The sequence below is a fragment of the Mesoplodon bidens genome, assembly GCF_964165515.1.
Source record: "Mesoplodon bidens genome assembly, chromosome: 3".
In the NCBI taxonomy this organism is placed as follows: Eukaryota; Metazoa; Chordata; class Mammalia; order Artiodactyla; family Ziphiidae; genus Mesoplodon; species Mesoplodon bidens.
Window position 1 is genome coordinate 44724466 of NC_138178.1, and position 26061 is coordinate 44750526.

The 26061-nt window shown below is 35.8% G+C and overlaps 1 protein-coding gene across 1 annotated transcript in view; it reads left to right on the plus strand.

Annotated features, from left to right (window-relative positions):
• Nucleotides 1–26061, plus strand: part of UNC13C (unc-13 homolog C) — a gene marked incomplete at its 3' end in the record, with an annotated part of 599652 nt that overhangs the window by 356233 nt on the left and 217358 nt on the right. The window contains exon 18 of the mRNA XM_081228462.1: nucleotides 22561–22694. Within this exon, the coding sequence (XP_081084588.1) occupies nucleotides 22561–22694 (134 nt within the window). The remainder of the gene's footprint in view (nucleotides 1–22560; nucleotides 22695–26061) is intronic.

The window sequence follows — 26061 nt, forward strand, 5'->3', positions numbered from 1 at the left end:
TGATTCTGTTTAGTATCTGTTGTTGAGTTTTTGTGTCATTATCGCTGATATATTATGTAGAGCTAGCACTTGGTATTTCTGTAACACTTAGTATTTGCTTGGTTCCATGTTAACTATTTCCATCTCTCTACACACAGATTAAAACAACACAAAACGAAAAACAGTATGGTGGCTTGTGTTGCTTATTCAGTAAGTGATGGAAATGAACTGATACCTACTTTGCTGAGTGACCCCATTTAGCATGGCTGTTAAACAATGAGAAATAGTCAATTTTAGAAAAGCAAAGCCCTAGTAACTGTCTATTTTTGCTAAGTTCAACATAAATTTTGGAACCTTGAATTACCCTCAAGCAGTTAATTCACTACATAAAATCAATAAATACCATACCATGAAACACAGACATTTGGATATACAGGTAAAGTTTGGTTACTTGGCATTAAGCCTAGAGAAAAATAGAACTTGAGATCTTTAATCCTCCTTTCAACTCTCAAACTCTCTATGAGCAATCTGACTGTTATATCATGACAACATCTGCAGATACCTCCATGCCAATTCTCCTCAAATTACCCCTGCCTGCATCTTCACTTTCAGCCTACTTTTGGCAAAACAGGAATTTGATGTTTTCAAGTTGAATCATTCTGATTTCTAAACTGACATCTTGTCATATTTGTATTTGTAGATTTCAGTTTATAAGCCAGCATTCCAAAGACTATTTACAGCTTTTTGGCCTCTAGTAACAGTGTCTCACCTAGGTATCTGGATAAGGTATAAGCATCTAAACTTCTCACAGGTATAAAAAACTAAATTAAAAAAAAAAATCCCACTGACATAAACTTAAAAATTAAAACATCAATCTTGATTAAAATGTAAATTTTCACTAATCATTAATTTTCCTATTTGGAATAATTATCAAGCATTTGAAGGAAATGTATAGAATAGAAGTTCTTAAGTCTAATTCAACTTATGTTCTACTCATTGCCCTTTCTTGCCATCAACATGGCACCCTATTAAGTTCCCAAATTGAATAAACTTATCCAACTCGTCTCAAAACTTTTTTGGCTGGTCTGAAACTTATCAGCAGTTCTTATTTCACTAGTCTATTGTGGATAAGACATCTTATTATAGAAATATGTAATTAAATTATAGATCTTACCATTCTGTTTGATGTCTCTAAGCTTATTTGCTTGTGTAATTATTGAACTCACAGGATCTGTCTATGGCTTTACTACAGCTTTGTTTAAAATAAAAGACTCCTTAATAATGGTAATATGTTGTATCAGTGGGTTCTATCTTACTGATAGAACTAAACATAATACAAAAAGAATCAATCTCCTTTGCCATAAGAGCTCAGATTATTTTTTAATTTTTTTATTTTGAAAAATATCCTAAGTAAAAAATAGTGAACAGTTATGTTTTAAAAAAATAATAATGAGGTGGACACTTAAGTATTTGTAGCCCAGATTTAGAAAAAGTTTTCCCTGTTAGCGTCTGGTTCCCAGAAATAACCACTGTGGTGAAGCTTATGTTAATGATGTCTTTGCTTTTCCTTATAGTTTCACTACATATAAACATTTCTCTAAATTAGTTAATATCTAATACTACTTTCTTTTAAATTGATATAAAAGAGATCATATTGAATATGTTCTTCTGTCATGATCTTTTTCCTTAGCCTTATGTTTGAGATTCATATGTACTGGAGTGTGTAACAGTTCAGCTTAGCTTGGGTTCCCTGGAAATAGATTCTGAGGTGGGGAATTGCATGTAGAAGTTTCACCCAAGAGTGCTCTAAAGCAGGGCTGTCCATTAGCACTATATGGAATGGTGACTGTGCTCTATATCTACACGGCCTCCTGTAGTAGCCATGGCCACAAGCTACATATGACTTGAGTGCTTGAATTAATTTGATTTAGGTGTAAATTTAAATATCTACATGTAACTAATGGGCTTCTGTATTGGACAGCACAACTCTAGAGAAATATACCTGTAAGGAGGTGGTAAAGGCAGAATCGGGCAGGGGGAGAAGCTGACTTGCCATGTGGTTACATGGCAAGAGCTCAGCCAATCCTACAGGAAGGTCTGGAGCAGGGATGGCCCTTCAAAGCTGTCCCTGCTTTGAGGGACAAAGTTGAGGCAAAGCAACTGAACTTGAGTATCAGAGCATAAGCCAGTCATCTGTGGTGCCTTCTGAAAGAAGGAGAAATCTTGGGTGAATCAGTTTCTTGTCTCTGAGGGCAATTCCCACTGAAACACACAGCTATATGCCTTCAGCAGCCAATATTACCAGTAGCAGGAGGATTGGTACCAGGCCCTAAAGAGGGAATCTTAGCAGAGTACCATAGTATCCATTATTCAGTTGGCCATTCATTTGCAGTACTCCATGGAGATTCCATTATATAAATAGATCACAATTTATTTATATATTCTATAGATGGTGGAGAGTTGGAGTATTTCCAGTTTGGAGAAGTGTGGCTATTATAAACACTGTTTCTCTAAACATTTCTTCACATGTCTCCTGGTGAATAAATGCAAGGGTTTCTCTAGGATATATGCCTATAAGTGAAATTACAGAGAGTTGGAATATGTTCATAATTTACTAGAAAATGCCAAGCTGTTTTCCAAAATGGCTCTATATTTTACAAATTACAGACTTTCATTCAATATCCCAGTTCTAGCCATTGAGAGGTTTATTCAGAATATCTATTCTACCTTTCAGAAGACAAGCTTAGGGTCTTTGATATCATCTTCCTCCTGAATAAAGTATTAAAATAACTTTTACCCTTCAGAGGTTAGCAGAATTCTAAGATAACTCTCAATGAGTCATGCTCTTATATAATGTTTCTTCCTTAACTGTGGGCAGAATCTGTGACTTGCTTTTAGCCAATAGACTATGCCAAAAACCATAAACCTAAACAAAAACCTAAACCCATGATTAGATTGTATGTTAAAGGCAAAGGGTTTTATAAATGTAATTAAGGTTCCTGATCAGTTTGACTTTGAATTAATGAAAAGAGGTATTACACTGGGTAGGCCTGACCTAATCAGGTTTGCTCTTTAAAAGGAGGCCTGGGCCTTTTCTGAGGTCAGAGACATTGGAAAATCAAGCTGCTATGGGCTCTACATATATAAGGAAATTAATTTTGCCACACCATGCAGGCTTGCATGAGAACTCTGAGCCTCAGATAAGATCCCAACCCTGGGCAGCACCTTGACTGCAGCTCTGTGGGACACTGAACAGAGCACCCAGTTATGCTTTGCCTGGACTCCTGACCTATGGAAACTGAGTGACAATAAATGTGTTGTTTAAAGTTGCTAAACTTGTGGCAGTTTGTTACAAGACAGTAGAAAAAACATACACCTGCTTAGCAGCAAAATTTCTCTTTTTTTCAACCACATAATTTTATTTCCTCCATGTGATTATTTGATTTCCTTGGGTCTTTTGTATTTGGAGTGAGAGACTTTATTATTTCTATCTTTAAGAGAATTCTTAATCCATTGAAAAGAGGCACTGAGTATACTTCAAATTGCTGCAGCATTGTATCTAGTAGTGACTGCTTCCTTTCAAAGAAATTCTATTCCTTTTCCATGAATGAGTACCTATTGGAACTTAAGTGTTGGAGGGAAATTATTTATGCCAATTTCAAGAATAAAATATCTGAAAATTGCTTTCCTGAAACATCTAAGAATGGCTAAGCCTAAGAGAAAACATAAGGCTTTCTCTGATTCCTCTAGGGACAGAAAGGTTTTGAGAAGATAACAATGACAGAAACAAAAGAAAAATGTGGATGACGTCTGAAACATAGAAAAAAACCAGTGGGGAGTTTAAATTTTATAAAGAAAAAATGGGCTTGTCTTATTACAGATCAAAGCAGATGGTAAGATAAAAAAACTTAAATTCAAATGGGAGTGATACATTTTATTCTCACTCATGTACAGTTTGTAAAAATGGATGTTCCTGTCATAGTTGGGGTTCTCTGGAAGTAGAACTTAAAAGAAGAACTTGTAGGTAGTTTATCTGAGACATGATCCCAGGAAAGAGAAGTTGAATGTATAGAGAAAATGAGACAAAGAATACAGAAAGCAATAAAGGGCGCATCATGAGCTGGTTATCTCTGTGGTCAGCTGAGGTCTGTTTCTTTGGAAGCCCACTGGGAAATTACATGGCACGTACCTCAGAATTGTCCCAGTGGATGATGGGGAGTGTGGTGGGTTGAATGGTATCACGCAGGACCTCAGAATGTGAGCTTATATAGAATAAGGACCTTTGCAGATGTAGCTAAGGTCAGCATCTAGAGATTAGAGTAAATCCAGTGACAGGTGTCCTTATAAGAGACAGAAAAGGAGACACAGCAATACACAGAAGAAGGCCATGTGAATATAGAGGCAGAGATTGTAGTTATTGCATCCGCAAACCAAAGAACATCAAGGCTTGCCCCCAGTCATCAGAAGCTAGGAGAGAGGCATGGAGGGAATTCTTCCTGGAAGCCTGCAGAAAGAAACAAGCCAATTAGATCTAATTTTGGATTTCTCAGTTCCAGAGCTGTGAGAGAGCAAGTTTCTATTGTTTTAAGCCACCAAGTCTGTGGTAATTTGTTACGGCAGCCCTAGGAAATTAATACATGCAGGCTGAGCTGTTGACTCCTCTACACATCTGGGCCACACCTGAATGTGACAGAAGAGCCTTCTGTGACTTTATAAAAAGCCTAGGCAGCAAATCAGAGAAAGGTTGCAGCAAGTGCTTGATGTGGGACCCTGACATCATACATGGAATTACTCACCATAGTTTCGTTGAAATGTGGTGGGCTTAAGAGATGTGACACTATTGTCCACAGCATCTGCTTCACTCCTCCAAGCAGTAATTTAGCGAATCCAGTCCCTTCTATCCTGTGATTCTACCATTTTAAACATGGTAGTAAAGTGGCTATGGTTTTGCATAGAAAAGTGGAAGGGAAAAGAGCATAGAGGTTTGTAAGTGGAAGGTTTAGAGGCTTAAGCAGTTCTGCTCACATTCTATTGGCTAGAACTCAGTCATATTTCCACAACTAACTGCAAAGGAGGCTAAGAAATATAGTTATTCTGGTTATCTGATTGCTCTGTAATAACCAATACCAATCTCAACAGCTGGAAAAAAACAATAATTTATTTTGCTCATGAATCTGCATCTGCAACTTGGGGAGGGCCCAGCTGGGATGGCTCATCTCTGCTCCGTGCAGCACTAGTTTAAGTGGTTCAGCTGGGCCTGAAGCGTCCACTTCCATGTCCACTTATACACATGGCTAGAAAGTTGGTAACAACTGTCATCCAGAAACTTAGCTGAGGCTGTTATCTTGAGGCCTTGGTGCATTTCCCTGTGGGCCTTCCAAGGATTCTTTACATTTCTCTCAAGTGCAAATTGTACTCATGCACTCCCTTCCAACACTTAACAAATTCGCATGCTATTTCAACATCAGGCTCATACTTGAGATTCAGGATTCCTTTAAATCACATCCAGATAGAGATGAAGCTCCTTGGGTCCAGTTTCTGAAGTGTGACTCCTCTTTACCTAAATACCTGGAAACTAAAGAGCCAAGTTGTCTGCCACCTCCCACATGCCCCATAGACAATTGTGAGATAGAAATAGTGTAAGTTTCAACAGACATTTCTGTTCAAAAATAGGAGAGAGTTGACAGTCTCATGTCCATGGAAGTTCTGAAATCTAAGCAGAAACATGTTGCCTGTTACTTATTGGGGCCCAATCCTGCTCTCGAGGGGTTATTCTCTGTGACTCTTGGCTCCATTCTCTGAGTTCTTGGCCTTGCCCTTGAGTCATCTATCCTATTCCATAAGAACCTCTGGGTAGACTTCTAGCCTGCTTCCTACCTGTAGAAATTTGGAATCTAAAGCCCTCTTTTCATTAACCTCTTTAGGTCCAAACTGATAATACTTTATTTCAAATATCTGTGGACATTCTATTAGACATAAGTAACACCCATGTTTCTTTCTAAGACAGACCTTTACCTTGGATTAAAAGTCATGTGCTGTAGGACAATGCAATTAAGATTCTTAGAAGCCTTTTTGTCTAGTTAGTTGAAAGGAACCACAAGGCACACCTGTAAGATTATTACAAGCCCCTTTTTTTCTAGTACAAAAATTCTGAAAGGAACTTGCTTAAGATACTCAGGAAGTCTACTGCATACACTTTATTTTTTTATTTATTTTGTGTGTGTATGACTTCATATTCCTTTTTTTTAATTTAATTTTTTATACAGCAGGTTCTTATTAGTCATCCATTTTATACACATCAGTGTATCCCAATTCATCACACCACCACCACCCCCGCCCCTGCTGCTTTCCCCCCTTGGTGTCCATGCATTTTTTTCTCTACTTATGTGTCTCAATTTCTGCTCTGCAAACCAGTTCATCTGTACCATTTTCTGGGTTCCACATATATGCGTTAATATACGATATTTGCTTTTCTCTTTCTGACTTACTTCACTCTGTATGACAGTCTTTACATGCATCCACGTCTCTACAAATGACCCAATTTCATTCCTTTTTATGACTAAGTAATATTCCATTGTATATATGTACTATATCTTGTTTATCCATTCGTCTGTCGATGGGCATTTAGGTTGCTTCCATGACCTGGCTATTGTAAACAGTGCTGCAATGAACATCGAGGTGCATCTGTCTTTTTGAATTATGGTTTTCTCTGGGTATATGCCCAGTAGTGAGATTGTTGGATCATATGATAATTCTATTTTAAGTTTTTTAAGAAACTTCCATACTGTTCTCCATAGTGGCTGTATCATTTTACATTCCCACCAACAGTGCAAGAGAGTTCCCTTTTCTCCACACCCTCTCCACCATTTGTTATTTGTAGATTTTCTGATGATGCCCATTCTAACTGGTGTGAGGTGATACCTCATTGAAGTTTTGATTTGCATTTCTCTAATAATTGGTGATGTTGAGCAGCTTTTCATGTGTTTCTTAGCCATCTGTATGTCTTCTTTGGAGAAATGTCTCTTTAGGTCTTCTGCCCATTTTTGGATTGAGTTGTTTGTTTTTTTTAACATTGAGCTGCATGATCTGTTTATATGTTTTGGAGATTAATCCTTTGTCCGATGATTCATTTGCAAATATTTTCTCCCATTCAGAGGGTTGTCTTTTCATCTTGTTTATGGTTTCCTTTGCTGTGCATAAGTTTCATTAGGTTTCATTTGTTTATTGTTGTTTTTTTATTTCTATTACTCTAGGAGGTGGATCAAGAAATACCTCGCTGTGATTTATGTCAAAGAGTGTTCTTCCTATGTTTTCCTCTAGGAGTTTTATAGTGTCCAGTCTTACATTTAGGCCTCTAATCCATTTTGAGTTTATTTTGGTGTACAGTGTTAGGGAGTATTCTAATTTCATTCTTTTACATGTAGCCGTCCAGTTTTCCCAGCATCCCTTATTGAAGAGACTGTCTTTTCTCCATTGTATATCTTTGCCTCCTTTGTCATAGATTACTTGACAATAGGTGCATGGGTTTATCTCTGGGCTGTCTGTCTTGTTCCACTGATCTATATTTCTGTTTTTGTGCCAGTACCATACTGTCTTGGTTACTGTAGCTTTGTAGTATAGTCTGAAGTCAGGGAGTCTGATTTCTCCAGCTCCGTTTTTTTCCCTCAAGACTGCTTTGTCTATTTGGGATCTTTTGTGTCTCCATACAAATTTTAAGATTTTTTGTTCTAGTTCTGTAAAACATGCCATTGGTAATTTGATAGGAATTGCATTGAATCTGTAGATTGCTTTGGGTAGTATAGTCATTTTCACAGTTTTGATTCTTCTAATCCAAGAGCATGGTATATCTCTCCATCTGTTGGTATATTCTTTAATTTCTTTCAGCAGAGTCTTATAGTTTTCTGCATACAGGCCTTTTGTCTCCCTAGGTAGGTTTATTCCTAGGTATTTTATTCCTTTTGTTGCAATGGTAAATTGGAGTGTTTCCTTAATTTCTCTTTCAGATTTTTCATCATTAGTGTATAGGAATGCAAGAGATTTCTGTGCATTAATTTTGTATCCTGCAACTTTACCAAATTCATTGATTAACTCTATTAGTTTTCTGGTGGCATTCTTAAGATTCTCTGTATAGTATCATGTCACCTGAAAACAGTGACAGTTTTATTTCTTCTTTTCCAATTTGTATTCCTTTTATTTCTTTTTCTTCTCTGATTGCTGTGATTAGGACTTCCAAAACTATGTTGAATAATAGTGGTGGAAGTGGACATCCTTGTCTTATATCTGATCTTAGAGGAAATGCTTTCAGTTTTTCACCATTGAGAATGATGTTTGCTCTGGGTTTGTCATATATGGCCTTTATTATGTTGAGGTAGATTCCCTCTATGCCCACCTTCTGAGAATTTTTATCATAAGTGGGTGTTGAATTTTGTCAAAAGCTTTTTCTGCATCTATTGAGATGATCATCATATGTTTTTTATTCTTCAATTTGTTAATACAGTGTATCACATTGATTGATTTGTGTATATTGAACACTTCTTGCATCTCTGGGAAAAATCCCACTTGCTCATGGTGTGTGATCCTTTTAATGTGTTGTTGGATTCTGTTTGCTAGTATTTTGTTGAGGATTTTGGCAGGTATATTCATCAGTGATATTGGTCTATAATTTTCTTTTTTTGTAGTATCTTTGTCTGGTTTTGGTATAAGGCTGATGGTGGCCTCATAGAATGAGTTTGGGAGTGTTCCTTCCTCTGCAATTTTTTGGAAGAGTTTGAGAAAGATGGGTGTTAGCTCTTCTCTAAATGTTTGATAGAATTCACCTGTGAAGCCATCTGGTCCTGGACTTTTGTTTGTTGGAAGATTTTTAATGACAGTTTCTATTTCATTACTTGTGATTGGTCTGTTCATATTTTCTATTTCTTCCTGGTTCAGTGTTGGAAGGTTATACCTTTCTAGGAATTTGTCCATTTCTTCCAGGTTGTCCATTTTATTGGCATAGAATTGCTTGTAGTAGTCTCTTAGGATGCTTTGTATTTCTGTGGTGTCTGTTGTAACTTCTCCTTTTTCATTTCTAATTTTATTGATTTTAGTCCTCACCATCTTTTTCTTGATGAGTCTGGCTAATGGTTTATCAATTTTGTTTGTCTTCTCAAAGAACCAGCTTTTAGTTTTATTGATCTTTGCTATTGTTTTCTTTGTTTCTATTTCATTTATTTCTGCTCTGATCTTTATGATTTCTTTCCTTCTACTAACTTTGGGTTTTGTTTGTTCTTCTTTCTCTAATTCCTTTAGGTGTAACATTAGATTGTTTGTTTCAGATTTTTCTTGTTTCTTGTGGTAGGCTTGTATAGCTATAAACTTCACTCTTAGAATTGCTTTTGCTCTATCCCATAGGTTTTGGATCGTCATGTTTTCATTGTCATTTGTCTCTAGTTATTTTTTTATTTCCTCTTTGATTTCTTCAGTGATCTCTTGTTTATTTAGTAACGTATTGTCCATTGGTGTAAGTGAGATGTTAAAGTCCCCCACTATTACTGTGTTACTGTCGATTTCCTCTTTTATAGCTGTTAGCAGTTGCCTTATGTATTGAGGTGCTCCTGTGTTGGGTGCATATATATTTATAATTGTTGTATCTTCTTCTTGGATTGATCCCTTGATCATTATGTAGTGTCCTTCCTTGTCTCTTGTAACATTCTTTATTGTAAAGTCTATTTTATCTGATATGAGTATAGCTACTCCAACTTTCTTTTGATTTCCATTTGCATGGAATATCTTTTTCCATCCCCTCACTCTCAGTCTGTATGTGTCCCTAGGTCTGAAGTGGGTCTCGTGTAGACAGCATATATATGGATCTTGATTTTGTATTCGTTCAGTGAGCCTGTGTCTTTTGGTTGGAGCATTTAATCCACTTACATTTAAGATAATTATTGGTATGTATGTTCCTATGACCATTTTCTTAATTGTTTTGGGTTTGTTTTTGTAGATCCTTTTCTTCTCTTGTGTTTCCCACTTAGAGAAGTTCCTTTAGCATTTGTTGTAGAGCTGGTTTGGTGGTGCTGAATTCTCTTAGCTTTTGCTAGTCTGTAAAGCTTTTGATTTCTCCATCGAATCGGAATGAGACCCTTGCTGGGTAGAGTAATCTTGGTTGTAGGTTCTTCCCTTCATCACTTTAAGTAGATCATGCCACTCCCTTCTGGCTTATAGAGTTTCTGCTGAGAAATCAGCTGTTAACCTTATGGGAGTTCCCTTGTATGTTATTTGTCATTTTTCCCTTGTTGCTTTCAGTACTTTTTCTTTGTCTTTAATTTTTGCCAATTTGATTACTATGTGTCTCAGCATCTCTGTCCTTGGGTTTATCCTGTATGGGACTCGCTGTCCTTCCTGGACTTGGATGGCTGTTTCCTTTCCCATGTTAGGGAAGTTTTTGACTAAAATCTCTTCAAATGTTTTCTCTGGTCCTTTGTCTCTCTCTTCTCCTTCTGGGACCCCTGTAATGTGAATATTGTTGCATTTAATGTTGTCCAAGAGGTCTCTTAGGCTGTCTTCATTTCTTTTCATTCTTTTTACTTTATTCTGTTCAGCAGCAGTGAATTCTACCATTTTGTCTTCCAGGTCACTTATCCGTTCTTCTGCCTCAGTTATTCTGCTATTGATTCCTTCTAGGGTATTTTTCATTTCAGTTAGCGTATTGTTCATCTCTGTTTGTTCTTTAATTCTTCTAGGTCTTTGTTAAACATTTCATGCATCTTCTCGATCTTTGCCTCCATTCTTTTTCTGAGGTGCTGGATCATCTTCACTATCATTATTCTGAATTCTTTTTCTGAGATGCTGGATCATCTTCACTACCATTATTCTGAATTCTTTTTCTGGAAGATTGCCTATCTCCACTTCATTTAGTTGTTTACCTGGGGTTTTATCTTTTCCTTCTTCTGGTACATAGCCCTCTGCCTTTTCATCTTGTCTGTCTTTCTGTGAATGTGGTTTTTGTTCCACAGGCTGCAGGATTGTAGTTCTTCTTGCTTCTGCTGTATTGCATACACTTTAAGTATTCATAAATATTCAGAACTCGCTCACGAAGCTTGCTTTGGACCTAGACATCTTTGCACGTCTGTAGAGTCATAATAGTAAAGTACCCTGGGTTTGATATGTTTCCTGAAACTCTTTCTCACATTGAAAGTCTTGTGTTCTGGGGAGATTAAGGATGAGAAAGTTTTCATTTTGAACCCAGAACGTCCTGGTTCCTTCATATTTCCTTGGAATTCTGCTTGGAAAATAATTCATTTCTTTTTAGCTCATCTCTCTTTCCAGCTTTATGTTATTCTACATGACTTTGAGAAACCACTTGACAGATTCATTATTCTGCCAAATCCACCAGCTCACATTTTCTACTTTCTGTATTTATTGTAGGTGTCAGTGTTGACAAATTTTCCCTGCTAAGTAACAGGAGTCACCTTTTATCTGGCCTAAAATAACAGTTTCCTCACTGTCCTTCAGGTTCTCACAAGCATGTCTTCCAATTTCACTAATGATATCCTTGAAGCCCTTCTAGCTTCTGCCTACCATTCAATCCTAAATCAATGCCATAGGTTTTAGGTTTTTAACATTAATACCCCACTTCCAGCATTAAATTCTATTCTAGTTAACAAACCACCATAAACCATAGTGGTTTAAAACTGTAATAGTAGCTTATTTTGCTCACAGGTCTGTCATGTGGGTAGGTCTGGGTGTCAAAATCTCATCTCTGCTCTGTGTGGCTTCAACTGGTTTGGCTTGACTGGAGCTGGGGAATCTACTTCCCAGAGGCTTACTCATATGGCTAGCAAGATATTCTGGCTGTCAGCTGGGAACTGCACCAGGTCTGTTGGTTCTTCACATGGACATCTCCATGGGGCTACTTGGGTGTCCTCACAATTTAGTGGCTGGATTTTAAGAGCAGGTGGTCCAAGAAATAGGAATTGGGAGTTGCCAGTTTCTTAAAACATCAGCCTCGACACAGAGATAGGTCACTTCTGCCATATTCTTTTGGTCAAAGTCACCCATATTCAAGGTAAGGAAATACAGGCATACGTTTTATGAAAGGATTATCAAAGAATTTAAAGGCATCTTAAATCCTCCACAGTAGTCTAGCTGTGTACTCAAGGAAAAGGGGGAACAGATCTGGTGAACAGCTATCCTTTCTCTGCCACAGTGTATTTGACCCTTTTAAAATAGTAGTCATATATTCAATGGGTATGAAGTTACAGTTGTACAGGTTCTAGAGATCTGCTATACAACATAGTGCCTATAGTTAATAATATGATATTGTGAATTTAAAAATTTGCTGGGAGGATAGGGCTCCTGTTAAGTATTCTTACTACAGGGGAAAGGGGTGGGAGGAAAGGGACACAAGGAAACTTTTGGAGGCAATGGCTAGGTTTATAACCTTGTTTTTAGTGATTCTATCGTGGATGTATACATATATTCAGACTCATCAAACTGTGTACATTAATAAATGCAGTTTTTGTATATCAATTGCACATCAATAAGGTTATAAAAAAAGTAACATGTATTTGTAACCAACATCCCATCAAGTGCTCAAAACTTATGTGTTCATCTCTGTGAATGTAGTTACTGGAGTATAATCATAGACAGTATATTAAAAAGAAACTCAGAGATTGTGGTCAATTTTTAGATACAACATGGACAAAGGATTTCTTGTATAGCTTTAGATGGCTGGAGGTTTATAACATTTGTAGAGATCTGATATTTAGACATTTTTTCCTTATGTTGTACTAAAATCTTCTCTATTGAAAGTTTTACTCACAAGTACTAGTTTCATTTTCTTGACCATGCAAGACAAATCCAATTTCTCTTCTAATCTCTTTCTATACCACAGTCCATCATGTATTTGAAGTCATCTCTCATCGTACTCCTGAGTTTGGTCTCAGTACTACTAGTTCTCTTAAATATGTAATATCTTAAATTGAAAATAAATGCTTTCTAGATGTGACCTATTACATTTTTTTTCTTTTTAATGCAAGTTTAATTTATGTAAAGGGCAAAGGGGAAAACTATTAGTTTATCCATTAAAATAGTAATATTTTATGTTCAAGAAACTGTCTTACACATCTCTCAGAATTTGAACAAGAACCTTGTCAATTAGCAGAGCATTTACCATAAATTTAATTAAAAGTGAGTATTCACCTGTTACAGTAATAAATGTCTCTTACTGAAGATGTTCTACTTATATACTTGCTAGAACTACCAGAAAAATAGGATTAGGTATGTATACTCTGATTTCAATATTAAGAATCCAAATTTGAAGAAATTAATTCCTTGCCCAAGTTTGGACAAATTAATGTAAACTTAGAACAGAATATAAGTTTCTGATTCCATGTTCAATTATTTTTTTCTATTATTCCATGCTGTTAACTAATTTGTATGGATATATTTAAAGTCCACATTCAAAGTTATGACAATTTATAGTATGTATATAGATCATTAACTATGTACAGTCTATTGAAATTCAAGGAATCATTTAGAGATTTTAAAAACCACATGGAATGTCCAAATTTTGAAATGCAGTTTTGGCAATTTAAGTGTCAGGATATCTCAGACTTACTGAAGCTGAAAGGACCCAGTGAAGATTCTGTTTTGCTGTAATACAAATACAATATTCTAATATATGGAAATTCCTTGTTTTTTTCTAACCATATTAACATATTTTTGTTTTTAGTAATTACTCTTATTAAGACCACTAGGGGCTCAATTTTTTTGTTCTCAATTAGCAATAGTAAATTACGTTATTTGGGTATAACAGTAATTTCCTAGTGACTCTTCATTTAAAAAGTAATGTGTTACAAAGGGATTAGCGTAGCAATCTATCAACACCTGGAATGGGCACTACATAAATATCCAATAAGTTACTCCACCTCCTCTTAAAATTAGAGAACTATGTAGTTGGAAATTTGTCATATGTAAAGATAAAAGAGAAGTCTTTTGTTATCACACAGAATGCAAAATCTAGGAACCTTTTACTGACATTGGCATCCAGGAAGAGCTGTATCATCCTTCCTTTAAAAAAAAAAACAGGCCTATTTTTAACTGACTTACTGACTATTTAGTAGCGAACTCTACCTATGGATATGAGGATTTCGGAAGAGCAGAGCTGTACGTGTTAAGTCCAGACTCCCAGGCATAACTCTAGTTATCTTAATTTAGTAGGTCTGCAACAGGGACTCTAGAATCAAGTGTATGTATTTCTAATAAGAAACCCAGGTGATTCTGATGTAGGTGATCTATGGACCAGACTTAGAAAAACACTGGGCAGTGGCAGCTTTGCATATAGTCTCAGATTTCACTGCTTGGTATGTTTCTTTTAAGTTCTCTGCAAAAGTTACAATTCACATTGTCCCAAAGCATTTTTGCTATGGATTTTAAAAGCTAGTTATACAATTAATTATGGCAACTGGAATTTAGACTCTGACCCAGTTAGCCCAGAAAGCAACAATGGCACAACTTTGTGATGAAAGTAAACTCAGGTTGACTCACACATAACCAGAATACTCAGGGCTATTCATTATGTGTATGATCACGATCCAGCTCATTAGAGAATCCAGGCACTAAGCCTCATTCAGAATAACTTCCCAGAGTCTCTCCCATTCATGACCAAGTTTAAGTGACTTACTATATATCAGTAAAATTCAGTGGTGAAGAAGGCATTTAAGATTAATAGTGGAAAAACCTTTGAAGTATTAGGTAGATAAAAAGGTGATAAAGTTGCAAATGGTCTAAATAAGAGATGAAATAAACTTTGCCAAAGGCAAAAAAATTTTTTTTCAATAAGTAATGGGAAATATTGGCACCACCTTAAAATGGATGCCCCATTTATCTTAGCTCTTAAGATGTGTAAGGAGACTTAGGTCATCAGTTACAAATACTAATGCTTCCATTTAGCAGTCATTTTCAAACTTTTTAATTAGAGGGAAGGGTCATGAACCTGCTGATCAATAACTTAATTTGCTTCTTTATGCCTTAGCAAACAAAATCCAACTCTGTCTTCTGCCATTTAGCTGAGTAATTTGTGTCAGGCTCAGTTTCCTCATCTGTCAGGCTGTTGCCTCATCTGTAGAATGCAGAAATTGCAGTAAATGTTTCGGTAGCCTTTTCAGTACTACACTGTGACTCAAGAACAGAAGAGGTATAGCAGTGTGGGTAGGTCTGTGAGTTCTTGGCTGTTAAGAAGTGAGCAAAAAAGATTTGCATTTACTTCTTCGCTGATTTAAACTTCTGTATCTCTTCCTCTCTTATCTTGCCTGTGGACTGTCTCCTTGATTTTACTCCAAATGCAAGACCCTGGAATCCAGTTGACTACCTTTGTCTGAGCTGACAAAGAATTGTAGAATTCTTCGGTGTGGTGACCAAGTTTCTCACATACAGTTAATACAGCGTAACAATCTTTCTCTTCGTTTATTTTCTTCCTCTTCTAGGTACAAGCCTCCCTGAAATAGTTTAACATCCTGCTTTTTAAATTTCCTATCTACCCCTTCACACCTTGATCAGAGACTCACATCATTTTCCCTAAGTGTAATCAGTCAAACAAGGATGTAGCCTTCTGGAATTACCAAGATAAGCAATTTTAGTGAAGTCATTCTGGACACTATAGTGTCATTTTGATGGTTTCCTATATTTGGGCAAGTAGAGTAGGAGTCTATGAAGTGTTGGAACTTCACTCCTATTATGTCCATGTCTGGTTGTCCATCCTGCCCAAAGTTGAATGGAATTAAACCAACACTAATTGGGAGAAGCAGATAAAATGACTGCAGTTATATGAACTGTAAGGATTAGCTAGTAACTTTAGTAAGAACTTTTGGGACATTGGATACTGATTATAAAGTAGTATCAATTAAGAAAGCTCTATAAATTAGGAGTTTGGAATTAATATATACACACTGCTATATATAACATAGATAAACAACAAGGACCTACAGTATAGCACAGAACTATATTCAATATCTTGTAATAAACTGTAATGGAAAAAATGTGAAAAAGAATAGATATCCATATCTATATCTATTTTTTAATGTTAATCCCAAACTTCTAATTTATGGAGCTTTGTTAATTAATACTCTTTCATCATTCATCAGTATCCAATGTCCCCAGAGTTCTTACTAAAGTTTCCTTTATAGGTTATTACAAGTTATAAAGTTATACATATATATACATACAACCGAATCACTTTGTTGTACACCTGAAACTAACACAACATTGTAAATTAAATATACTTCAAAAAATGGTTGGAAAAAAAAGAAAGCTCTAAAACTGGGGGGAAAACAAGTGGCAATTAACTTAGAACCAAACCCTCCTTGTGCCTGTAACTCTCAAACTGCAGATGAATGCTGAGCAGTTGTGAGTCTCAAGAATGCAGGACCTGTGCAGGGATTTCACATAAGCATCCATAATTTTATTTTCTGAAAGCATTCTTTCTCATTCAAGATATATAACTCAGGATAAAAATCAGCCCATTATTATTAGTGGGAGGTAATGGTTGTCATCTGTGTCTATAAACTATGTAACCAGGGCTTGGAGTTGAGGATCTAAAGAGAAAACCAAAGCTATACGTTTTTTAATGTGGTCTACGTGTTCTGTTTTCAGTGAAGAAGAAGCGGACAGAAATAAGGTAACCCTCAGTTTCTTCATCTCTGAAATCAGGATTTTAATGTTTGGCTCTGATATTTGAAAATCAATGAAGACCACCCAAATGAGAACAGACAGAGGCTATTTATTCAGATCTTGCTCAAACAGCGAAGGCGGCCAACATCACTTTTATTTGGCTGAGACTCAACAGCAGACAGGGAAGTGGAAAAGCTTTATAGTGAAAACAGCAGGGAAGGTTTCAGGTCTAATATGATCAGAGCTTGTTTTGGCCTGGGGAAACTGAGAGTCACCTAGCTAGAAGAAGGCATCTTGTGTGCATGATTTGGGGAACATATTTGGCTTTCAATGCTTCGTCCTGAGTTAGAAGTCAGGGTAAAATATAAGGAAACTGGCAGTCATTGACCAAGTCCTGATCATTCTGGGCCGACTTGCAGAGATTTTGGGTTGGTTTCCCAAACTGGTTTTTCTGGAGATTGTGGGTCAGGTTTCTCTCATATGTGGTCTGGCCATTGTTCATTTGTATATTCAGTCTCCAAGGCTGCAAGTCTGTTGTCAGAACTGACCGTGGAATGAGTTAAAAAGATACCTCTGTTGCTGTTTTTGGAGATGGTAGAAATGTTATTAGATGATAAAGGAAAGGCAATAATATTTTGGAGAGAGAAGCAAGAAGCGTGTCTCCACTGATGTAAAAAATGTTCCACCTGCTGAGGGAAGGGTACCTAGAGAAACTGTATCTTATCCTGCCTAAGTGAAGGCCAGTATAAATGTCCTCCTTTCTCCTGGCTGATAAACTGTCCACGTTGCTCTTCATAAAGATCTCAAATCCCCTGAGCATTTGAAACTTTATGTTCTGCTTCCAAAACCAGTAACAAAGTTCCAATTTTTCTAACCTGTGAACTGCTAGGGCTAAGATGTCCTTATCTCCGAAGTATGAGAAGACATACAGCCAACTCAGAGTCAGAGGATGTTGCAAACTTATTATAAAAGAGCTATCTAGTTCATATTTTAATATTAGTTTACTTTGCTAGCCTTTTTGTTATAATTTAAAGTTTATTTCTTTTTTAGTACTCAGGCTCACCTCTATTTCATTTTCTTCTGTGTCTTTATATTCATGCTGTCCTGATTTTCCAAATTCCTACCATCTATAAGCCTTGTTGCCAAAACTTGCAGCCATCACTTACCTTGAAAGAAGACCATCTTTCTATGTACAGTGCAGCAGTCACCTGCTCACATGCACACAAATTCTGTAAGTTCTTTTTAGAGTTACTACAGCTTCCTTATCTTACCTGAGGTATCATTTTCCTCAGCTCTTCTCGACCTCCACTCTAGAGCCCTTTACGTGATCTCTATTCCTGCCCTGCCATGGTCTGAATGCCTAAACACAAACATCCTTCTCCAACAATCTGCTGTCCTTCCTTTCTCCTCCCTCCTTTTTCTAGATCTACTCCTCCAACTTCCCTCCCATTTCTCTTCTTCCTTCCTCTGGACCATAAAATATATTTGTTCCAACACTCCAACCATTCTGGTCAAACACTTAAATCCTTTTCCTACTTCATTGCCCTCCAGTATTAAATCCAACACTCTGTTTCCTTGACTTCTGAATCCAGTCCTGGAGGAAACTCATGATGGTCCAGAGTAGCATCCTTGTAAGTGCAGGGACCCACCCTCAACAGTGCTCCCCAGCTCCCTGGCAGGGCCACTTTGGGTCCAACTCAAGGCCCACTTTCATTCCTTGCAGAGGTTGTTTCAAACTTTTGCTCTTTACTCCTCCTCTTCTCTCAGGATATAAATTTCTAGCTGTCTTTTCTCACCATCAACAAGACTTATCTGCAAGATTCTTTATTGCCTGACTCAGAGGAAGCCTTGCTCTTCATTTACATTCAAGTCTAATCCTCCAACATTTACTCTGGATCCTATTTTCTCCCATTTCAACAGGGGCCTCACTCCCCCATCTATGCCCCTCTTTCATAAAATGTTATTCTCTTTTAGACTTTCTCCCCAAGGTTTTGCCTCTAGCCATGTAGTCTTCTCTCTCTCTCTTTGAATAAACTTGTTTACTCTGTAATTTCAGTACCACATACATCCTGGAATTCTTCAAGCTATATAAGTAGTCCAGAGTGCTTTCTAAACTCCAGGCTGGTTTACCTAATTACCTTCTGGATAGTTCCATTGACTTCTCCCTCTCTCTCTTCTTTCTCACCATTTACATAATGAGTTCTATTAATTTTACCTAACTATTTCATAAGTATTTTCATAAACCTATCAATTTTATTTATTGACTATTTCATAAGTTTTAATTTATTAAACTTCCTGCTACTGCCAAATCATTTTTTAAAAACACAACTGTAATTAAGTGTTCCTGTGTTAAAAATCATATAATAGTCCTCATCAAATTTAGTTTAAATGCAAATCCCTTCATATAACACAAAAGGTCTTTCAGTATTTGACCCTTGCATCTCTCTAGCCTTTTGTTTCCCAAAGTATACTCAGAGGAACACTTTTTCTGTGGAATGTTTTACAAGATGGGATGTGGGGAATAGGAGGGGAGTAGAAGACTCTCAAATTGGCCCTAGGACCAACGGCACCAGAATTACTTGAGACTTTATTATATATGCAAATTCTCAAGCTTCACCCTAGACCTACTGAATCAGGAGCTCTGGTGGTAGAGCCTACCGATCTGTGTTTTAGCAAGCCTGCCCAGTGATGCTGAGAAACACTGAAGTTTGAGAACCACCATCTTAGAGAATCACAATGTACATTAGCTTACTACAAGAAGTCTGGAAATAACGTATTTAACTTCGTTTAAGCAAAATTTCCTCAATTTGAGCATGGACCGTGTGTGTGTGCGTGCGTGTGTGTGTGTGTGTGTGTGTGTTTGTGTGATACTCACTAATATCCAGTAGAACTAATGTTAGAGAAACTTGTCAAAAGCCTGCAGCCTCACATTGCTAGTAATTCCCCAATTAGTGTCATGTGCTTTTGCATTTAAACATCCCACTTCATTACTCTACCAAATATCTCCCCCAAACCCTTGTCTGGCCAGCTCCTTAGAGGAGGTGTTTCAAAATTATATGCTTATTGAACAAATACATGGGATGGAACAGAAATATGTTGTAGCAACCGCAGAAGTGTTGCTAAGTCCTACTACCATTAAGATACAATCTGTTATTTCAACACTTTTTTACATATAATTGTTCTCTCTGTATATTGATCTCTTTTTAATGGAGTATCTTCATATTTTCTTCTTTGATATTGTGAAAGTATAATGTACATCTTATCAGCTTGTCTGTACAAGCTTTTTGTATTGAAATATCCTTTATAAACATGCTGACTAGAAGTTTTTTCAGCTGATCCTACACCCTGGTGACTTCCTACTTTTAAAAATTTCTCTCCCCATTATACTTTCACAGTCTTTCTTTCATATCTCTTTCCTCAATTATCTATTAACAAAATAATTTTAGACCCTATAATAACAATGACCATATTAAGATTGACATACTAAGTCATAGCTTTATAAACCTATTGTATTTTATTTGTTATTAATGAGGTTAATATATATTATACTTTTATATAATATAAATATATTTTATTAAAATTTTCTTGTGATACATATTAATTCATAGGGGTTTTAGTAAATATTAATACACTTATTACTAGCTTTCAGAATTTCTACTGCCATTATCTTAATTTTTCCAACCACAATTTCAAATGCCCCAGTAGACTTCTTAAGTATTCATAAAGTGTTACTTAGAAAAACTGAGTTCCTAAGCAGTCAAGTAAGTATTCTTATATAATGGTTGTACTACATGTTTCAAACATGCAGTTTATTCAAATGCACTAGTAAAATACATAAAGCATGATTTATGATACTGATATGTGGTACGTAAAAACTTCATGACTCAGCATCAAGTTTGGTTTATTCTGATGCTGCATACAGAATTTTATGCAAAAAACATTACCAACTGTAATCCTCTGATGTCATAAAAAAGTAATCTGTGACAGCTAAGGGACTTTGGAATTAATGTATATTCAACTACTTTGGTCTCTCCCCTTTCCCAGATCACTCTTTGTAGAATGATGATAAGTGACTCGGGTGTTAGACATGTCATCAGCAGTCATTTTTTTATTTAATCACATTACTTGAAACGTTAGGCATATAGTTCGGCTATATACACATCAAGATGATTAATGATAGTATTCTCATATAGTCCACCATGGCCATCAGAACTAATTATACTTACAATCTTCACAACTCACCAGGTTCTCTGGCTTTCTAACTACATCATAGAGAAGGAAATCTATTGAGCTTAATGTAATGAATAAATAATTATGTTATTGTGACCATAATAATTTCCTGTTCATAAAAGAAAGATAAATTTCAATAGAAAATGTAACTTAATAATAGGCAAAGTCAGACATTTGTAAGCCTTTTTTGCTGCCTTTTTCTTATTAAATATCTTCTGTTGTGCCTTGGTGTACCTAAGGAATTAAAAGAGGAAGGCTGCCAGAGTTCCAAGTGGTTCTCAGGGACCAGATATATAAGATTCTTAAGATCCTTTGGAGACTGCTTATAGTTCATTCTGGCAATTTGAAGTAATTTGTCCTAGCCACTAATTTTTTGACTATTTTAGCTCTTCAACTTATAGTATCTGTTAAATTTTGAACTTAAAGGTAAATCAACAGCATTTGGAAGCACCCTAGGAAAATTAATGTCCCTAAAGGTGCATTATAGTCTGTGTATGAGGTCTCTAACAGTAAATGGATTTAGTACAGGGTTATATTTTAACTTAAGTGAGAATAATAATAGTGTGATGACTCATCCAAATCTGGTTGCCTGTCTTGGGCAGCATTAGAGGATAAGCATACAACCATTTAGCAGAGGGTGGCTGTTCTTTGGAAAAGACATGGTAGTTGGATAGGGCAAAAGATTGGATCAAGTAAAATCTAATCCACCTTTTGTATGAGAGCCCTTAAATTTCCTGAGCTACACATTGGAACTTTCAGATATCCTGTATATATAAGATTATAAATAATTTAGCAAAAACAGTCAAGGAAACAATATGCTTCCCACTGAGTCATATACTTGAATGAAAATTGTCTCATCTTTATCTTTTTGCCTAATTTAAAAAAGAAAATGTGAAAGAAGTGTTATAAGAATGCCCACCAAATAAACTGACCAGAATAATTTATTTGTGTGTTCAAAGGAATTGTGCTTGTTGAATATGAAGTTTATATGTTAAACATTCAAATTTGTTATTATACTCTGTTAATCTCACTGTAAATTTAGATCATCAAGGCAACACTCTTCCTAGAGGTGAGAGTGGAGAATTCATTCAGTATGGTAAATCAAGAAGGATTCCAATATGATTTAAATACACATACATGCACAAAAAATAAAGACTTACTAAGTTTTTGTTAACTAGATACATTTGTGAGTGGAATGAGAGAGTTCCAGACCATTCATGCAACTTGTATATGCTGTCGTATTTAACAGTACTGGCTTTGTAACCAGGCAGTCTTGCTTGAGTTCAGCCCACTTTACTACCAGTGTGACTATGGACAAAATATTTAGGCAGGACAAATTTTATATACAACACACACACACACATATCATTGTACAAACAGAATTCAACCTTTTGCCTTGGAAGAAGCCACATTAAAGGGATAATTTCTACAATAATAATTCCTAAGGTCGTGAACTGCAGTAGAGGAAGAGAAACGTCCATTCCAGAACCAAAGTATTTAGGAATTCAAGACTGGCCATTGTGACTTTACCCTATGGGATGCATTCAATGAAGAGAGGAAACCTGAATTTAATAGCTTTGGCTGGCATGATCTGAGAGTTGTTCCATTACCCCTTTTCTCTGATCCTCCTGTTTGACAGTGACATCTAACTAAAGTCATACCATTTAAACTTTTCTTTTGCATGTTGCGTGACCTTGTGAGCAGAGTAAGAAACGGGACATTCCTCGGGAAGATCAGGGACCAACCAACAAGAATTTGGATTTTTGGCCCCAACTTATTACACTGATGGTCACGATTATTGATGAGGATAAAACTGCCTACACTCCTGTCCTGAATCAGTAAGTACACTGTTTTGGTAATAAATGGATTTTATTCCACTAAAGTTAAGAAAACAAAATATTTGAAGTATGGCTTATACTCTCATGACAATGACAAACTTTTCCAAAATCAAGCTATAGAAAGCAGTATATTTTTACTTTTATCAGTAAATATTACTTCAGTGATATTATGAATTTTTAGTTTCAGCCCCATACAGAGTGATTACTTGGATACGGAGACAAATATTTCCCACAAATTTATTTTTATTTGATGTAGAAAAATTTCTTCTTTCCACTGGCTTCTTTCATTGCCTTAAAAGAAAAAAAAATGCAATCCCCCAAAACTAAAAAGAATGTTAAAGAGTTAGTATTAACATATTCCACCATGAATTTATTAATAGTAAGGATTTTTCAAAAAAACTTGCTTTCAAAATAGTTGTGTATGCTAGATGTAACAAATTTAGTGCTGTATTTAAGAGAACAAGTCCATTTTCTCAAATAACCTAAGCCTATGCCTCCATGCATAGAATTTATAAATTATGAGCAGGTTGGCAAGGCAGATGAATTAAAATTCGTGGCTGTTCTAGAAGACTCTGAAGTCAACTTATCAACTTAACACTAGCTATGAGACCTTGGGCAAATTATCTAATTGCCCTGGGTCTCAGTTTCCTCATATATAAAATAAGGATATATTACCAGATAATTTCCAAGATCCAGTCCACCTTTAATGTTGCACATTTAGGATTTACTTCACACCCACATGTCTAGAGCTATACAACCAAAATAACAGCTGACTCTGCCTGTAGGGCATTTGCAATCTGGTAATGGAGAGAATATCCTGACATATTGGTCATACCTGAAAACCTGTGGGCAGCAGGAATAGCAGAAATAGACAAACCATGACGTACATTCAGGCTTAATATGGAGAACTGGTTGTATTATTTCTAATTTTTTGTACTGGTCAAGACAGGGTCAAAAAGCTTGTGTGGAATACAATTGAAATTCCAATTATAGAAGAAATACCTGTAAGTATTCCAATTTTATCCTTTCCTGTTTCTTCACCACCCATTTTCACCTGCCCTGAATTTCTTCTAAATGTGGAGAAAGTATTCCTCTCTTTGATAGGCAATGACAGCATCGTTAGGTTTACCTTTACACTTTCTTCTTTCTTTTCCCCTTATATCCACCTTTTCTGCCTGATGCCAGAGTGTATCATGATGACAATCTGTAGAGACTTTCTCTTATTCTCTTCTGATAGCTCAGGACTATATCCTCTCTTTTAACATATGGCATGTCCTCAGTTCCTCCTGGACAGCTTTGTGGGCTAGATATGTTTTCTCATTCATTCTTTGGATCTTTCTTGAAGATACAGTAGATTTCCTAAAGGTAGGGACATCAATAACTTGTTTTAAGCCTGTGCCCTCGGGCTGGGGTAGGTCAGTTGATTAATGAGAATGGAATGAAAACAAACATCTGCTGAGAAATGTTAATTAAAAGTTATATGAAAGGATTTTATTTTTAATCAAATGAATTCTTTACATTTACCAAATATTCAGGATATGACTATTAAAAGATACATTATAAAATCATGGAATCAAAGTTCCCCAGAATCATCCTTAATCATATACCATTAAAGATATACAAAGATTTTAGTTACTTTTTTGTGATTGTGTTAAAGGAAGTGGAGGGAATGCATTTACTTATGGCAAAAATAAATTTTAAATTATGAGCTAAATTAAGTCTACTAAGTATAAAAATGAGCAAGGACACAAGGAAAGAAGAGAAATGTCTTTGTCTTGCTTTTTATTTTTGTTTATAGTGTCAGGGTTTGGAGTCACTTTTGTTCCAATGAAAATCTAGTTCTAATAAAGCTGAATGCTTTCCCTCTGTTGGGAATCTATGCTTTATGATTGTATTTGCTCAGATTTTGAAGATGTTCTAAAAATTTTTTACTTACAAAGGATCATTGCATTTTGTTTCTCATTTAATTAAATCTATATTTTAAGTGAACTCACCTAGATAGCAAGGTGTGTTCTTAGTGGCCAATGTTGCATTTGTGTAATTTGGTGAGATTTCCATTCATGCATGTTTCTTTATTTGTGCAATGTGTCATCACATTTAGGCATCACTAATTATCTCACTGGGTAGTTAGACTATTAGGATCAAATAGGCTGATAGTTGCAAATGCAGATTCTGAGCTCCATCCCAAATCTACGGAGTTAAAATCTGAATTTGGCACAGAAGTCTGCATTATTAATAAAGTATCCCTTGTGTGGTTTGTATACACCAGAGTATGAAGGCACAGGTCAGTTTGTGAAGGACATGTCCAGCTAAAACAAGTTTTGGGTTTTATTTTGAAGGTAATGGCAAGAGAATGGATGATTTAAAAATATAGGTCTTATTTTTATATCTTTCTTGTTTATTATATCTAAGATTATTGATATAAATAATTAATTGAATGATGTATTCATGGTTATTTTGACTAAAAAAATATTGCAAGCATTTGCTTATTCAAGTTTGATAACAATTTATAATAATTTCAGAAAGTAAACATGAGGGGAAGGATTTGTTTTATTTAGTACACTAGTATGTATCCAGGCATATATATTGGTTGAATTAATGAATACATTAAAGTAAATCCATATGTGTAATTGGTTCTGTTCTCTCTGTTCCTACTCCATTGATTAACTGATGTACTAGAGTATTTCTTTGAGTGATACGTCTTCACATTTTAAAGATTAATTTTATGAAGTGGCTTTCCAGGTGTTTCTATTTCATTGAAACTGAAAACTATTAAGCACAGTATTTTCAGATCTTTCAGTGTGGGTCTCTCTCTCTCTCTCTCCCTTTTAAATAGATGTATTGAGGTATAACTGAATACAGTTAAAAATTTAATTAGTTTTGACATAGGCATCTAACCATGAAACCATCACCACAATCAAGATAATAAAGATATCCGTAAACCCAGTAAGTTTCTGTGTGCCTTATGTAACCCACCCCAGGCAACCAATGGTCTGCTTTCTAATACTACAAATTAGTTAGAAATTTTTATCCTTTTGTATAAAGGAATAATATATTATGTACATTTCTTTGTCTAATTTCTTTCACTAATTACAACTATTTTGAGGTTCATCCAGGTGGTTGTGGGTATCAATACTTCATCTCCTTTTATTTCTAAGTAATATTCTACTATATAGATTTACCACAAAATGTTTATCCATTCATCTGTTAGGATTAGGGTTAAGGTTAGGGGGTAAATTTGGATATTTTTTCGAGATTAGGTTTCTGTGAATATTTGTTTGCAAGATTTTGTGTAGACATATTCTTTTATTTTCCTTGGGTCATGTAATATGTACGTTTAATATTTCTTAAAACTGCCAAACCACTT